The sequence below is a fragment of the Abramis brama genome, assembly GCF_963993115.1.
Source record: "Abramis brama genome assembly, chromosome: 23".
Taxonomy (NCBI): domain Eukaryota; kingdom Metazoa; phylum Chordata; class Actinopteri; order Cypriniformes; family Leuciscidae; genus Abramis; species Abramis brama.
The window spans coordinates 27326055-27343882 of NC_139985.1; the positions used below are offsets into that span (position 1 = coordinate 27326055).

Sequence of the window (17828 nt, forward strand, 5' to 3'; positions counted from 1 at the left end):
AGTCTTTAAGTCCTAGCAATACCGAGCACATTTTGACAAGTTCCTTTCCCAAGAATATTACAGTTGTACCAAAAAAATGCTTCAAAATGGTTTTCAAAACAATGCTTTTTCATTTCTAAAATGAAATGAGTTAAAGACGCACAGTCTTTTGTTATCTCACTAATGAGGGGCACTTATTACAAAAGGGTTGACCCTGTGATTGGATGCATTATTAGAATAGTACAAACGATTTCTAAGCCTCAATCGTTGAGAACAACAGAATGAATTGTGGAAACTGTATGCAAAATGATGTGTGGAAATTGTTGCACTGAATTAAAATGCACTTTTGCAAACGTTCGTCAAGCTCATGTTTCCAGAATGTTTCGCTTGAACCATAACCAGTATAAATCTACAATTTTGCAAAGTGATACATTGGGGTGGGGGGTGGGGGGCGTGGGGCAGGGGGGGTGCAAGAGATTATTTAAACTACATTATTTAAATCAAACTTTGGCAACACGTTTGACGCCCGTTTTGATCTCACTTTAAGAACAAAACAGACGCATTTTAAAAAAAAGATGCAAGATGGTATAAAGCAGCATTTTTCACAGTTTTGAAAACAAAAGTTCTTTGAAGTAGATTCTCAGATCATTATTTAATAAATTTGACATTGTTATGAAAGACTTCACAGAAAAGGTCCAAAAACTGTTCTTTTCATGAGCGCATCACTCAGTTTCAAAGGACAAAAATGGATAATTTGGTCAAAAACAGCTTATATTGTTAATAGTTCCACGTTCTAGAATGGCAAACTCATATATAATCTTAATGAGGATGACATGCTAGCTTAATGACGCTGCAGTACACACTTCTGTCCAATCTAAAACCGTGTATATGCTGCGAACCACTGGCAGAAATCTATTAACCTAAAAGCTAAGGAAGTCTCAACCGCATTCTTCCTCATGAATATGTATGTATGTAAATGAGCTTTACATTATGCAAATGACTCCAGTCTAAAGACTCATCCTCAGAAACACATTGTAGTAGCTTTAAATGACTGACAGCAGCAATGCCACATCACGGTGTATTTGAAAATAGGAAAATATACAGATCAAAAAGGGTAACTTGCTAATTTGATCAAATCTCTTGTCATAGCTTGGGAATCCCGCAGCGCTTGATGTGTGATTCTCCATGCAGTGGGTCGTTCATCAGATAAAGCACATCCCCGTCGACGGGAAATAAGAGCTTCTCGTGTACACGACTGCGTTCAGGTGGGGAATCGCCACGGGCCGCCCAAAAATCTCTGTGATAGATGTGTTTCATTAAAAAAAGAGTGTAAATCTGGGAAAGCCAGAGAAGGGAGTGGCGTGTGGCACAGCAAGATTGATGGCGTAAAAATAAACAAAGTTGCATGTGTTCCACCAAGACAAGCTCGCAGACGCCCACAAACCCCCATCAGGCACGGCGAATCCTCCGATGCAGAGGAGGCTGCTTCCTATTTCATTTAACAGGGTGTGAAACTCTGAGAGAAGGACTGGAAAACACACTGCCGGATCTGACCTACTTTACCACGGCTGCTTTTATCATGGAGGGAGAAACATCAATGGCTGATGTTCTTCTCAGAATGATTTTACATCTTATTAGGGAGAAATAGAGAAATAGAATAGAGAAATAATACTTTACTAAACTTATTGTCCTTCCAAACCTGAATGACTCTCTTTCTTCAATGGAACACAAAGGGAGAAGTTTAGCAGATTGTTCCAGCTGTTCTTTTTATTGTAACGACAATGAACGGAAAGAATTAATAAAAATAGTCCACTTGACTTGTGCACTATATTCCAAGTCTTCATACCTGTGTGACAGATTTGCTGGAGAAACACACTAAAGTCATTATAGATGTGAGACTTCTTTAAATGGCAGAGGAGAAACAGATCATTTTTATTGAGTAACTAATTGAATGGACTGTTTGGCTTCAAAAGACTTTGAATATAGAACAACAAATTTATATATTACTGTTTTTTTCTTACATTTTTGGAGCTCAAAAGCTGCGCCCACTGGAGCGCCATTGTATGGAAAAGAGCCGTTTGAACAATCTATTACATTTCTCGTTTTAAGTTCCACTGAAGAAAGAAAGTCAAAAGTTTTTATTTTTGAGTGAACTATCCCTTAAAAAAACACAACATGGACCAGGCAGGCTAAGCACCTCAAAGAAAATCAAAAGGCGTTGTGCAAATTCTCATAACACTTATAGAGGGTAGGCATAATATAGAAAAATATAGGGCTAACAAAATGACCAAATTTATAATATCCAACAATCCAGTGTTAGATTGTCTGAAATTCGGTTTGTCGTACCAGGACTGTGTCCAGCTACATGAAACAAAGCCTGCTGAATCCTTTTGTACTCTCCTCAGGGGATCATTGCCTTCGATCACATGCTTGAGCCTGAGGAAACATCTAATTCTGCCGAGAACTGTCTGCAAGTGTCACCAAACTCTACAGTCTCTCGATGAGACGGGCTTATTACCCTCAGAATGTCCACTCAGCAGACTCTGAGTCCTGCTTTACACTTCTGAGACCTCGGTTCACACATCTAGCAGACAATAAAGAAGTGCAAGAAACCAGAATCAGGGAAGGTTTCACACACACACAATCTAACTTCAAACCTGAGGTAGAAAACATAAAATTCACAGCAGGATGGAGCGAGCGAGGTTAAAAGCAAAGGAAGCCTATCGGAAGAGGGTTGTACACTGTTTAAGGAAGCCATTAGTTATTTGAAATGTTCATAGAAACCCCCTGAAGAGGAAGGCGTTGGAAAACGTGGTGGTCAGTACTATTGCACAATGTTTTAAGGGAACGTGGGACTGGGATTGACGGCAACTCAGCTCATCCTTAGTAAACGCAAAATCTTCTGGATGCTGAAAAGAAGTGATTCGGTTTCTGGGAATAGGTCAAGGCTAAAGTCATATGGCTCTCTAAGAATAAAAAAAAAGGATCGTTCAGTCTCCTTGACGTGATAAATATTCAGAAGTAAAATCAGCAGCTACAGATGAAGTCATCTCAAGAACAGGAAGTGCAGAAGGACACTTCAATGTACAGATCACTCAGTTTCGGCATCACCAAAATGGCACCTTAAAACATCCAGAAGAAAGCAACCGGCAGTTCCTCAGACGATCGCGTTCCTCGGATGCGGTTGAAAGAGTCGTGTGTCCTCTAAAGCAGACGGCTGTGTCTCATCTCCCTGAAACTGGCCCTCTGGATTGAGACGGCTGACCCCTGGACTTCTTTCCCAAGGTCGGTTTCGGACACCTAAAGTTGTGGCGTCCAATTAGCCCAAAAAGGCACCATCGATAACAAGCTTTCCAAAAGGAGGATCTTCACCTTTTCTTCCCCATCTTCGGATTCCAAATCTTCACTCTCATGTCACTGTGTGGGATGGAGAAACAAACAAAAAAACAGACATAAATTAGAGGTGGAGGAGATGCACAAGGCCAATAATCAGAAAGACCGAATCTTCAGACACTCTTCGCACTGAAGAGACGGCACAGACATCAAAACCCAGAGTTCACAAAGGGAACCGCCACACGAGTCCCCGCTCCTCTCACCAATTAGGCGCATGAACTGCTTTATCCCAATAAAAATCAAAACCCTGCTGTGTGAAGCAGCCCACAGAACCACACGCTCGCGTCTTAACTAACACGCCGCGTCTCGGAAGAGAAAGAGGAGTTCTGAATCGCAGCGGGATGCAAATGAACGAGTCATCAGGTTGGGATAAAGTTCAAATAAGTGCACATTTATAAAGATGTCATTATTTTTCTAGAAAAAAAACAGGATTAATTCACTTGAGATAATAATACATCTATATATTAAGTGCTATCAAAATTAATGCACAAAATAAATGTTTCAGTTTAACACGTTAGAAATATTATTAACGCAGTATTTAAGAAGGATTAATCTATGTGTAATTTATAATTTATGCAGTGAAGACTGTGAAGTGTTTGATAACTTTATTCAATTTCTGTATATATCCGTTTACTTGAATTAAAAGTTGTTATTTTATTTAAAGCCTAATAAATGTAATAAAAATGTTAGCTTTCAATTATACTGTAATGCTGAATGCCTAAAATGAATGGTTAAAATTGAGGACAAAAAAGTACTGATATTACTGATCATTACTGATACTGGCCTTCATTCATAAAAAGATGCCATTAAACAAATATTTAAAATATAGACTACTGTCTTTGTTGTTTCTGCGTTAATTTGGAGATTAAATGTGAAATTATTACAATATAAAAAATATTAATGTTCAGTTTTATTAATCACGATTAATTACAGAAAAAATGTGCGATTAAATAGTAAAAAAATGTAATTGATTGACAACACGCATACATACATACATACATACATACATATACATATACATATACACATACACACAACATATACATATACATATGCATATATGCACACAACATATACATATACATGACCCTGGACCCCAAAACCAGTCACATGGGTCAATTTTTAGCAATTTATACATCATCCGAAAGCTGTATGCATAAGCTTTCCATTGATGTATGGTTTGTTAGGATATAACAGTATTTGGCCGAGATACAACTATTGAAAATCTGGAATCTGAGGGTGCAAAAAAATCGAAACATTGAGAAAATCTCCTTTAAAGTTGTGCATTTATGTTTGTGATTGTGCTGCATTCACTCACAAAAATAAATGTTTGATATATTTATATATTTAGAAAATATCTTCATTGAACATGATCTTTACTTAATATCCTAATGATTTTTGGCATAAAAGACCATACAATGTATTGTTGCACTAATATACCCGTGCGACTTGTGACTGGTTTTGTGATCCGGGGTCACATATATACAACACATATGCTGTGTGTGTTTCCAAAAAAAAGAAAGAAAAAAAGATCAATTCACTTGATAAGCAAAATTACGTAAGATATTAAGATTGAGTTTTCAGTTGGGATGAAGTTCAATATTTATAGTATATATTTTTATCATCATTCCCCCTTCTGAATTCTGTAAAGTTTTGTTCTGTCATTGTTTTTCTCCATTTTTTCCATGTGTGCTTTGGTGAACATCAATTTATGATTCCTTATATCATTTGGTTATTAGATGTCCTTTTGGAGTCCCAAAGTATTTTTTTGAAAGAGACAAATTTACGTTGAAAAAGCTTGCAGGTATATATATATATAAGCAATATTACGACGATAATACCACATTTTTAGGGAAATATAGCTTAAATTAAATAAACCATTACTTAACCCAGTAGAAAATGTTTTTTCATATTTAAGGCATAAATCATATGCAATTTCATGTGATTTAAGCCAAAAAAAACAAAAAAAAACCCTTGCTGATTAGATATGAAAAATGTTCTACGAGAATGTTTTAGCCTACATTTCTAACACTGACATCATGTCTTGCTAATATCACTTTGGCTTTGCGCTAGCACATGACCAGCTAAAAACTGCAGTGGATGCTGGTAAAGCAGGGCGATAGTGCGATGTATCTTGTGGTTCCTAGACCTTAACTTGAACCAATTAAAAGGATTTACGCCACCGGTGGTCAACACAATTGAAGGTGCAATACGTTTTTATTGCTCTCTGAAAGACGAGAACACTGAAATGGGGGAAAAAACAACACATGGAGTTTAATTAGTGAATTCTTCTTTACTGGGCCAAAGTGAAAGAGCCGAGGGAAAGTTCTGTGGAATCAGACATCTGAGAAGTTGGCCTGTGAAACAAAACTGGTGCAAAGTATGAGAGGGCTGGAAACAGAGATGGATGATGTACAACTGACAGAGTGAGAAATAATTGACAACAACAAAAAGACGCAGCTGAGCCGTGTCGTTTGTTCTCCGACAGTGCAGCTCGCGTCCCCTCGAGCGCATTCACTCAACTCGTCTTTAACCTTCAGGAACTGTCACGCCTTTGCTCAAGTGTCTGCCAGAATCCCATTCTGTTTGACCAGCAGTGTTAAAGATGGGACGGTCAACCCACTGAACCAGAGTAAACGGCCCAATATCTCCCTTTCTCTCCAATATAGCAAAGCACTGAGTCAGATTCATGTTAGAGAATCAGTCTATTTAATGAATTCATCCCAAAAAAATTGATTTACTGATTTTCATATAGATGCTTCCACAAAATTTTATGCTGATATATAACAATAAATATTAGATTATTCAAAATTACGAAAAACAATTATATCTGATATTTATATTTATTTTTATTCATAATCTTTTTTTTTAACCAGTTACTCATTTCAAACAGATTCGTCACATCATTAACAAAATGATTTGGGTAACACTTTACAATAAGGTTTCATTAGTTAACATGAACTAACAATGAACAATACTTCTATGGCATTTATTTAATTAGTTAATGTTAATTTCAACATTTACAAATACATTATTAAAATCTAAAGTTGTATTTGTTAACATAAGTTAATGCACTGTGAAATAATATGAACTATCAATGAACAGCTGAGTTTTTATTAACTGACATTAACAAATGTATTGCTCATTGTGAGTTCATGTTAGTTAATACATTAATTAACTAATGACCCGTGTTGTGTTCCCATGATTTGAACAGACTTCACTGATAGGCGAGTGCTCTTGTTTACAACACTGCACATTTGTTCATCATTTTGTAAACATTTGAACATTTGAATGGAAGACCAGCAGAGAGAGTGTTTTTATCTGTCACTTCAATGTGATATTTATATCACAAGACCTCCTTCAGCAACAGCTCCTTCATTTTTACCAAGCTTTTTGTAGGTTCTTGTTTTGTTTTTGTTTTAGTTTTTTGTTCCGCTCCAGCAATGTGAAGACGACAAGCACTCCTGCTCACGCTGACTTAATGAACAACATCTCACGAATTATTCCAGTGGAATAAACTCGAGTTCTCTCCCTAAATCCTCACTTATGTATCTCTCTTGGTCTATTTGACATTTTTAAGGGGGGGATTTAAAGTCGGCGTGACGTCAAAATGGACAATTCTCACATTTTTATGGAATAATGCGGTATTTATTATAAATAATTTATCTTTTTTTTAATTCATGTGCCTCATAATCTTGAATCAGAATAACTTCCCCTCCCTCTTGCAGCATCTCTTCTCTGATGATGAGGGCGGGGCAACCTGTCACTCACATGAGATCCACCAATCACAAACCACAACCATCCAATCAATTCCTTACGGGCAAAAGCCCCGCCCTACATTTTTACTTTTCACTCGGATATACATCACAATAGGGAAGAAAAGGCTTGCGCAACTTCCGTTTCATGCCGACTTTAAAACTTTACTAGCTCCCCTTGTCTTCACATTTAAACCATTTTTTTTAAACATTCTGTTGAAATGTTTGCACACTTTCTGAATATAACAACCCTCTACAATGCGAGTAAAACACTCGCATATGTAATTAAATCTTCACTCTGTGCGACTAAATAATGTCTATCATTAGCCATTGGCTGATAAACTCTTTACTTGAAGTTCTGGAAGATTCTTGACACTTTTATGTGCAAAACGCATCTGATAATCACAGGCGCACCGTCTGAGGCTGAAACGACCACTTTCATGTGGTAAGTATGCTGTGTTGTAAGAGTTTCAGCTGAGGACTTGTCAGAGGGAAAAGGGAAAAGGGGAGAAAAGTACTGAAGCGGAGAGACATTAGAAGATGAGCGAGAGAAAGGACAGTACCAGAGGGAAGCAGGCAGGAGGTGGTTAGTGGAGGCTCATGGGAGGCTGGTGGCCCGGCCCTTGATGGCCAGGACCCGACGGGGCAGACAGGGCGTGAGCCCGGGGACATAACTCCACAACTTCACACGACAGTCACTGCAGTTATGAAGGCATGAGAGAGAGAGAGAGAGATGAAGGAACAGGAGAGCCGTTAATGAAGAACAGTCAAACAATCCCACAATCCCCTGCCTGCACCATCTGCTCTACAAACAAGCACCCCGAAATGCACAAAAGTAGGTCTTAACAACATATTAGTCTGAGTGAACATTTCTAAGCAGTCTACTGTCTGGAAAAAAGACGTCACAGGAGAGTAAGAGACTGAACAGTGTCACAGAAACAGACGAGCAACACATAACGGACTCGTTGAGCTGACGACCCATTTAGAACCATTACAGCGCCGCAAATAACTGCTTATATTATCATTTCAAAATGACCATATTTAAAACCTGTTCTCTTCATCTTGTTTGAAGTTTACTTCTCACCTGAGAAGTTTCTGCTAATTTGGGAAGTTCAACCACGAACAGGGTCTTTCGAACAAACAATTCGTCTTTTAGATCAATGCATTTCCACACATTACGTGACATTTAAATGCTTTAAACTAGGCATGTACAATATGTATCATCTACGATAATATGGTAATTGTTGTTTTAATGGCAGTCATTTTGTCTCTTGCTCATTTTGTCTTGAGATAGAATACTTTCATTGCATGATGTAGTCTAGTTGAAAGCAGTAACAATCACCCTAAATTCAATATATGGGTGCAAAACTGCCTCTGTATGAGTTTTTGTCTTATATTTCTATGATATCGAAATATATAATACAGACTAATGCTGTGTCTGAACGTGCCTACTTCTATATTACTACTTCTGACTTCCAGCAAGTCCAGCATTCGATGGACACTTTACTATCCCATGAGGCCACAGGAGAGGATTTATGACTGGAAGTTATGCAACACAGCGCAATGTCGTAGGTCACATGACAATGACAACATGGCGGATGCAGTACGACCAAATTGCATTCATACTATATAGAACTTTTTTTTTATGGTCACAAACCATACGTTTCAAACCAAATGTAGGACCTACTACACAGCATGCAACTTCAGACGCATCATGAGTTCCTGCTGTTCCTAAACGCTTCCACTTTCCAATAATACCACTTACAGTTGACCGTGGGATATCTAGCAGGGATGAAATTTCACGAACTGATTTATTGCAATGGTGTATCGTGTCACAGTACCACACTTGAATTCACTGAGCTCTTCAGACACATTTTTTCACTGATGTTTGTAAATGCAGACTGCATGGCTAGATGCTTGATTTTACACAGCCGCCACGGCTGATGGGTCTGTTTGGGTCTGATTGAAACTATTGAATTCAGTAATTAAGAGGCGTGTCCCAATGCTTTTGTCCATATAGTGCAGCTCCAAGCAAAGCCACGGCAGAACTGAAGTGCATCTCTGAGTAACACACAGGAGTGGTTCGTTCCTTATCCATTCATGCTCAACTCATAAAGCTTTGCTCCTGAACGAATCAGCTTTTTGAACAAATCGGTTGAATAAATGATTGAGTTTCATCGCAACTTGAAACTTAGTGTTCAAGTGTGAAAATTAGTGCTTATTTTGCAGACCAGTCTAAAAGACTGAAAGAACCAAACACACAACATTGTGCATGAGTTGCGTATCACTAATAATTTAGCTTCTTCCTGCATGAGCTACGTACCTGGAGGCGGTAAAGATCTGTTTGGAATTAGTGCAGATGGCATTGATGGGGCTGTCATGGCCCTTAATCTCTCCGATGGGCGTGAAGTTGTCCACGTTCCACACCTTGAGCATTCCCGCCCTGCAGGCGCTGAGGAGCATGGGCCGCCCGGGTACAAACGCAAGAGCACACACCCAATCCTTGTGCGCATTTGGGATTTGCTGTGGAGAAATAAGAAACATTCGATTTTTAGACAACCTCTCCTCTATAAAAACACAAAGTCCCTCCAGCAGGAGTTCCTCTATTTATCTTTGGTTCACTGTTTCTGAACTTCCTGAAACGCCTCCATTGTAGGCTTGAGTTTTCTTCAGGGAACAAACATATCACAATATTCCTCATATAAATAATTGATACGCAGAATAAAGGATGAGGTCTGGTTGAGTTAGTGTGTTGAGACTGGAGGTTATGGTAATGGTAAGTTGTACTTTATCTTTCAACATACCTTCTGATGTTCACTGATGTTTATTATTACTAGTTAAGCGGAAGAGATGAACCCAAAAACAAAATCAAGACTTTGAAAACGGCCTCTTTAACTCTTCAGTTTAGGTGTTAACCTCAGCTACAGTAAAAGTGACAGCAAGCACCACTAATAATAAGACTACAAATGAGTTCAACAAACTAGCCAAATTAAAATTTAAACAAGCCTCATAGTAACAGAAATACAGAAATATAAAATAAAATTCAGATACTAAAGAAGGATTATACAGATGCAATAAAAGAGCTAAGAGAATTATGAATCTTTTTTTAACCACTAAGCTCCAGCTGATTCAGGCCTGTGGGGAAACGGACAGAAGATCTCATAAAAGAGAGCAACCAAAGCACTTTATCATGGCAGATTTCCCCAGTGGTTCAATCAGAGAGGACAGGCGTAATGTAATGTGTGTGTTTAGATAAACTCACTGCTTACACACTGTTAACTGCACTGGGATTTAAGCGTCTTCCTATTGAGGGGAATTCTGTCAGTCAATAAAATAAAAAATAAATAAAAAAGATATGGATGTGCAATAAAAGCTGTGAACCGATTTAGCCCAGATGTGCGTGTGTATTTAATATAAGAGTGAGGGAGCGCTGCATACATTTACATAATGAAAAGAAATTAAAGATTGACGTGAAGATATCGCTTTATATAAAGGAATCTTTCATCTTCATGCCCAAAAACTGACAATAAACTGAAAATGTTTACAGGTAAATACATTTAAAGAGCTTCCGGCATCATGGCACATTATTTCTCCAGGTGATATTTATTCTCTATTTCCAATTTCAGCATCAAAATGCGATGAAATTATCAACATGACAATGAAATTTACCTGTGTAATACATAATTCAAATATCCTTGACTGGTAGGAGACTCGATATGTCGAACCCATTTTCATGTCGTCTTATAATAATCTTCCATTATTTTTGACCTTTAAGCTCTGGATGATGGGAACGTTGGAATGTGTTTTTGTCTAATATAATCAGCTGGAGAAACCATTCAAATCAAACTTATTACTAAGAGCTTCCTCAGCAGTCAGAGCGCCATGACGTCAACCTCCAGTGATGAATCAAGCTATTCTACATCCATTGACACAGGAACAATAGGTAAACGCTGGATTATTACCTTATGAAACATCATTTGTCTGTGTATATATTATTTTTCGGGTTTGGATATTGTAATTTTGTCGCTGTCAATCATGTCTTAACTTTAATACAATTGAATCTCTTCAAAGCACTAACAGCTTAATAGTCAGACAGTTCTTTGCTTATTTTTCCTAAATTAATATTTAACTTTAAAAAAAATCTTACTGACATTTTTTTGAAAGACTAAATCTACATTTCATCTTAGTTTCTTTTGGTAATTACGGGAAAAGAAGGAAAAACATTCTCCACACATGGCTCTTTGCTTTGACTTTGATTGTACATAGCACAGGAATTAATATATTTAACCACAATTAGTTAATACATTAGAAACAGGGTGTGTATTATGGGTGGGGTTCATGCGACATGACATTACGTTTTCACGCATTAATACAAGACCAAAATGCGCATACATGTAATAGTAATCTTTCATTTTTACCTGAATCAGTTCCTGCTGTCCCAGATCCCATTTCTTAATGCCGTTGTCACGGGAACCACTGAACAGTATGTCACCGTGCACAGCGAGACACTCAATCCCATCGTAATGAGGGGGCTCGAAGTTATGAGCCGGTCCGATGTTGCCCTGGGCTCCCTCCGCAATGTCAAATATCTGCATTAAAGGAGTCATGAATTGAGAAATGAAATTTTCCTTCATCTTTTCGACATAGTGCTAAAAAAAACAAAAACATACTGAAAGTTCCAGAACTCAACTTTCTTGTTAAGGTCCGTTCACACCAAGAATGACAACTATAAGATAATTATTATAACGATAACTATATTAGCGTCCACACCAACGAACGATATCGTTCTGTTTATTATTAAGTGAGAGCTATAGGGCCCTATTTTAACAATCTGAAACGCAAGTATCAAGCGCGAAACGCAAGTAACTTTGTGGGCGGATCTCGGGCGCTGTTGCTATTATACCGGCGGGATAAATGACTCTTGCGCCCGACGCAAATCTAAAATGTGTTGGTCTGAAGTAGCTTCATTACTCATAGGTGTGGTTTGGGCATAACGTGAAATAAACAAATCAGAGCATCATCTCACATTCCCTTTAAGAGCAGGCGCGCTTGTTCCATGGCGGATTGCTATTATAACGGCGGATTTGCCAGACGCACGCCAGGAGCGGGTCACAGCCGAGGAGATCGACGTTCTCGTCAGGGCCGTAAAACACAGAGAAGTGACATTGGGGATGGAGAAACACACCCAAATTAGCTTCGGTTAAACAGGCGTATAATCATTTTGGTAAATGTGTAAGCTTGATTTATGCCTATTTTTCACATCTTCATGGACACAACAGTGATTTCCCTCGTGTGTTAATATTTGTCCTTGTAATAATGTATGGTTTTATAAAAATGAGAACTACTGCGTCTGTGTGTAGATAAGATAAGCAAAGTGTATGTGCGTTGTGCACACGTTACATTGATTATGGCCAGCATGCGCCCTTAAAATAGCATCTGAATAACATGTGCAACGCGCCGCTGACTTTAGACTAGGTTTCTCCTGGTCTGTGGCGGAATTGTTTTCTAAACCTGCAAAATAGCACCAGGGAACGTTTGCGCCGGAACACGCCTCCTCTCTTCGCTGAACCGCCCCCGGGAGCGCAAGTTCATTTCCTAATTTACCGACGTGCCTCTGTGGAGGGAAAAGTCCGCTGTGCGCGGGTGCAAAATAGGAATGATACATGCGTCGATGTACAAAGTCAATTGCACTGGGTGCAAGATAGGGCCCATAGTTTTTGTCATCTGCTGCTTTAAATGCTTGAGCTCTTTGAAGCAGGATGGATTCTGATTGGCTGTCAATGTTTTTAGATTTTCTTATGGGTTTTTCAATTTATGTGTGAAATGAGGTCTGTGGTAAACATAACTTGACGATATTTTAACGTTTTACTCCACAACGTCAATTACACACACACATATGGAAAGTGTGAATTTTGAAGCTGTTCTGTTTTTAAAAAAACAAAAAAAATATAACAGACATAATGTTTTTTTTATAACGTATGTTTCTAATAAGTAACTAGATAAGGCAGTTTGGGGTGTGAGTGTGTGAGATGTTCAAGTATCGCTAAGTTACGTTTACCACAGACCTTCTTCTGTCATATACAGAATGATGTCATCGCCAGTGCAGAGCTTTCTCAACATTGGCAGCAGGTGTGATGAGCGCATCTGCACACACAGGCAGGCAAAGACTTCTGGACAACGGCCTGGTGTCAGGAACGGCAGCAAAGAAGCCAATTCTTTCCAGGAAAAACATCAAGAACAGACTGAAATTCAGCAGGAAGTACAAGGACTGGACAGCAGAAGACTGGTGCAAAGTAATTTTCTCTGATGAAGCACCCTTCCAACTGTTTGGGACATCTGGAAAATTGATTGTCCGGAGAAGAAGAGGTGAACGCAACCATGAGTCCTCTGGTCATGCTGACAGTGAAGCATCCTGAGACCCAAGAGAGTGGGCTCTCTCACAATTCTGCTCAAAAACACTGCCAGGAATAAAGAATGGTATCAAAACGTCCTGCAAGAGCAACTTCTCCCAATGATCCAGGAGCAATTTGGTGGTGATGCATATATTTTCCAGCATGATGGAGCACCATGTCTCAAAGCAAGAGTTATAATGAAGTGGCTCAGAGATCATTACATTGAAATTTTGGATCCAGACCAGGAATCTTAATCCCATAAGAAAGCCTGATGTGGCCAGAGTGGAAAAGTAGAAGCCCACAAATTGTGATCAACTCCGAGCACTAATAAGGCGAAGGGATCACCATCAGTCAGGATTTGGCCTGATATCTAGCATGCCAGAGTGAATTACAGAGGTTATGAAGAAGGGTAAACACTGTAAACATTGACTCTTAGCATATCTCAAATGTTTTTGCCAATAAAAGTCTTGTTTTCATAGTATACCATAGAAACATGTGAAAAAATAATCTTCAAATACTGAAGCTGCAAACTTTGCGAAACACAAAACTGATGTCACTGCCAATACTTTTGGCCACGGCTCTAGAAGAAGTCTATATGAAAGACACAGACATAAATAAAAGGGAAATCAACTAAAATGGTTAAACGGACCTTCACGTAATGGTCTTTGGATCCAGTGATCACCTGATCCTTGCCTCCTCCAGAATAACCCACTGTAAGACACATGACTGACCCAATGTGTCCTGTCAGCTTCCCAGTGGCCTGCATTCTGCACACAAAATCTTAAAATCAGCCAACTGTACCACAACATTTATTATAAAACACTGACGTGTTTTGAGAACAGAATATGCACATGGTGATGAACTCTGTACAGCACACTTGCCTGGTGGGTGTTTGAATTCATCAATAAATGGACATCAATAAATGCTAATACTACTTCTGCCTGTACTTGGCTTAGGAATAAACTATGCACCTGTTGAGGTCCCACGTGCGGACAGTGTTGCCTGCAGAGGCATAGAGCACCGATCCGGTGGGATTGAGGGCGATCTGGTTGATCTGATACTCGCCCTGGGCTGTAGTGATGGTGCGGGTGGTTGTACCAGCACAGGCATCACCTGAGACCACCTGACCCGACGACCTAATGATGGACGGACAAAGTTTACACTTTCGTTCTAAACTTTAAGCTAGGTGCATTCAGATGCTACAGCTAATTGCCAGTTTCAGACACTGAAAAGATACTCACGTGAATGTTCGGACACACTTGACAGAATCACGAATGTCCCATACTTTGATATACGAAGTGGAAACGGTGAAGACCAGGCTGGAGTTGCTGCAGTATTTGACAGACACTACGTTGTTAGGATGTCCTCTCAGGGTCACGATTTCCTGTCCGGTCACCAGATTCCACATCTTGCAGGTTCGATCTGAACACAAGGTAAAAATGTTTTAAAAAAAACATTGTTTTTTTACTATTCATCTCATTTACGATGCACTATGGCAGGCGTCTGCCACCTTAAGTCCTAAGTGTACTTCCATTTTGATGTGAACACTCAGCAAATTAAAAAGAACTGTATAATATATTTAATATCATGCGCAAGCACAGCCGGTTGACACGCACACTAGAAAGTGCTATTTCTCTCCAGAAGTTACTGTGTGAGTGATAAACATGTCTTTGTAGTTTGTAGTTGTGGGTGTCCCTTAATCCCCTCACGCAAGCGCTCATCAATGTGGGAGTCTCTCGTTGCGTCCTTAAGTAGTTTGTTGTTGTGCCAACTCGTTTTATTTTTCAACTGTGAAACAATGGCCCGGGGCAGTTTTGCATGTGGGCCAATTACTTGGTGCAAACTAGTAAAGCCACATGCGCAAGGTGACCATACAGAATATGTGAGGTTAGAAAAATCAGGCTGCGTTTGTACAGAACAAGCTTTCTATGCTGAGGACGAAAAAATTTATCTAGCATATGCATAAAAACTGAAGTATATTTTGGGCTTTAGGCACACAGCACCACTGGCAGAAGGTTAAACATTGGCTTTATGCTGAACGTCATATGAACAAACAGGAAAACAGGTCTCATTGCATCCATGTCCCGTTTATATATATAGCACTTTATACAATAGATTGCTTAAAATCAAGCAGCTTTACCGTATTAAACATGAAAAACAGTGTCAGTGTCTCATTTCATCAGAAGTACAGCTTAATTTTCTACTATAAAGCAGCTCCTCCAGTGTGTTCGTGTTTTCACTGGCGGACGTCTGACCGCAACGGACTCGTGAGGAGAAATGAACTGGAAAAGATTTTCACGTGAAAGAAGGCGGAGCCTCCGCGCACACCTACCTATTACGTAATTGCCATGGACCAATGGTAAAACAAAGGTGTTTACCAGCCAAAGCAAACCTTTCCGGAAAGTTCGCTTTGGCGAGCTGTTTCGAACTCTCAAAACAAACTTCAAACGAAGTTCGTTTTGGCCTGATTTGGTTCGAAATGTCACATCAGTTCGTTCTTCGATTTCGCTTGAAGTACATCGGGACCTTTATGCTCAACTTTGCTCACTCCTTTAAACGCTCTATATTTAACGAAGCCCATACAAATGACCTGAACCGAAGCAATGTGACCTGTTTTACAGAAAATAACCCCCATTAGAGGAATATTACATGCTTAAAAATAATTGCAGCATTGTGAGTAATATCTATAGATTCAAAAGATCAAGCTACCCACGGTTAGCCTTCTTTAAAGCAATGGGATGTTGAATAGCTCAAAGCATGCTGAAACTTTGACCTCGAAGCAAAGAGAAAATGTATTTCGAATTGGCTCAAATGTTTATGCTAATGGATGTTTATGTTTTCATGTCAAAGGTTCAGCGAGAAATAACTGTGAGAATGAACCTTAATGGTGCACACTGTACCTTTGGAGCCGGTGAAAAGCAGCTCGTCAGTGGCATCCAGGCAGAGCACAGGTTTGGTGTGTCCCTCGGCCATTGCCACGCACTGTAGAGGAGCCGTCCTGCCCCCCTTCAGCCCACCTGTGGGAGTGATCACACCCCTGCACAAAGACACGCAGCATTTCACTGTAGTGAAGTGAGGAAGACTGTGAGGTTAGTCTCAAAGCGAGTGGGTGGAAAGGATGCAACAAAGCTTGTTTGTGTTCAAATACAATGTGTGCCATCTGTTCCACATGGATGAACAAAAGCCTTTTTTTGTGTGTGGATGTGAGAAAGAAGAATGAGATAGGGAGAACAGAAAGAGAAAGAAAAGATAGAAATAGGAAGAAGGTCTCCCGATATGATAAATCCCGATCCATTAACCTAATTACTGTGAGGTTTGTGGAGCCACTATAGTATCACTACCAGAGTCCGCCTAGGACCACAAATGGTAATGGATGATTTAAAGCTGTAAAGATTGCTGTGTTTATATGTAGGGTAAGAGACTTAGGGTATGGACTAAGCTAGTATGCTATGTTAACATTATGCTAAACAAGTACATTAAGCTGTTAAGCTGAAAAATGCAAAGATTAGTCTATTTACCACTATATGTAACATCATCTTAAAAAATATGAAAAGTATTGAACAACATGCATCATAAAGCAATTTTGATGATTTTTTTTAATCAGGCACTGAATAGAGTACTCATTAAATGATCTTTCAGCCTGCTTTGGGGTCCTAGGCAGACTTGATTGTTTTGTGAGATCCGGTGGATGAACCCTGCACACTTCAGACCTTCAACCTTCGGTTACTCTCCGTGGAGTTCATTGTCAACGTGCTGATATTTCATTTGATTTATCAGACTCCAGCTGTGTTCAACAGCACTCTCGTCCAGTCCGCCACTCAGGCTCCACGGGTCACCCAGCATATGGCCATCAGCCAGGCAGACGGACATCAGTGAAAACAATATAACAGACTCCATATATCGAGCAGGTGTTAATAATGTCCTATAATAGTGTACCAGTGCCAAGCAGCAGGGGAGCCGATACACGTGACGTCGATGTCACACCGACTGCAAAGCCGAATGCACACTTGAAAGGGAAGCCTGCTTGACTGATGCAAACTGCAGCCAAGTCCTCCGTGAGTTGTGGACTTTGGTTCAAAAGCCTAAATCCGCATTTCAAAGTGGCTCGTTTGGTCACTGCTGACTTTGCAGGGTGGCACAGAAAGTGGATCTATTTTAAGACATCTTCAATGTCCATATGCTTTGCAGAAGCATGATCGACTCTGTTGTGTTGCAGGTGAAGGTATAATGTTTATCTCTAGACCCCAAAGTTTGGGACTGATGCCGATGTTAAGCAGCTTGGCGCGGTTTTCCATAGTAGTAGCATACA

The 17828-nt window shown here is 39.5% G+C and overlaps 1 protein-coding gene across 4 annotated transcripts in view; it reads right to left on the minus strand.

Moving 5' to 3' along the window:
* Positions 1-609: 609 nt before the first annotated feature.
* kif21b (kinesin family member 21B) overlaps positions 610-17828 on the minus strand; it is a 93741-nt gene continuing 76522 nt past the window's right edge. For 3 of the 4 annotated variants that reach the window (XM_084101972.1, XM_084101973.1, XM_084101971.1), the window contains exons 27-33: positions 16420-16556; positions 14761-14941; positions 14491-14655; positions 14169-14286; positions 11546-11716; positions 9451-9650; positions 7683-7825 (exon numbers count right to left, since the gene is read on the minus strand). In XM_084101972.1, coding sequence (XP_083958098.1) covers positions 7726-7825; positions 9451-9650; positions 11546-11716; positions 14169-14286; positions 14491-14655; positions 14761-14941; positions 16420-16556 — 1072 coding nt within the window. In that variant the 3' untranslated portion in view covers positions 7683-7725. Of the gene's footprint in view, positions 3397-7682; positions 7826-9450; positions 9651-11545; positions 11717-14168; positions 14287-14490; positions 14656-14760; positions 14942-16419; positions 16557-17828 lie in introns of those variants that run through there. The other variant, XM_084101974.1, reaches the window with a different exon arrangement.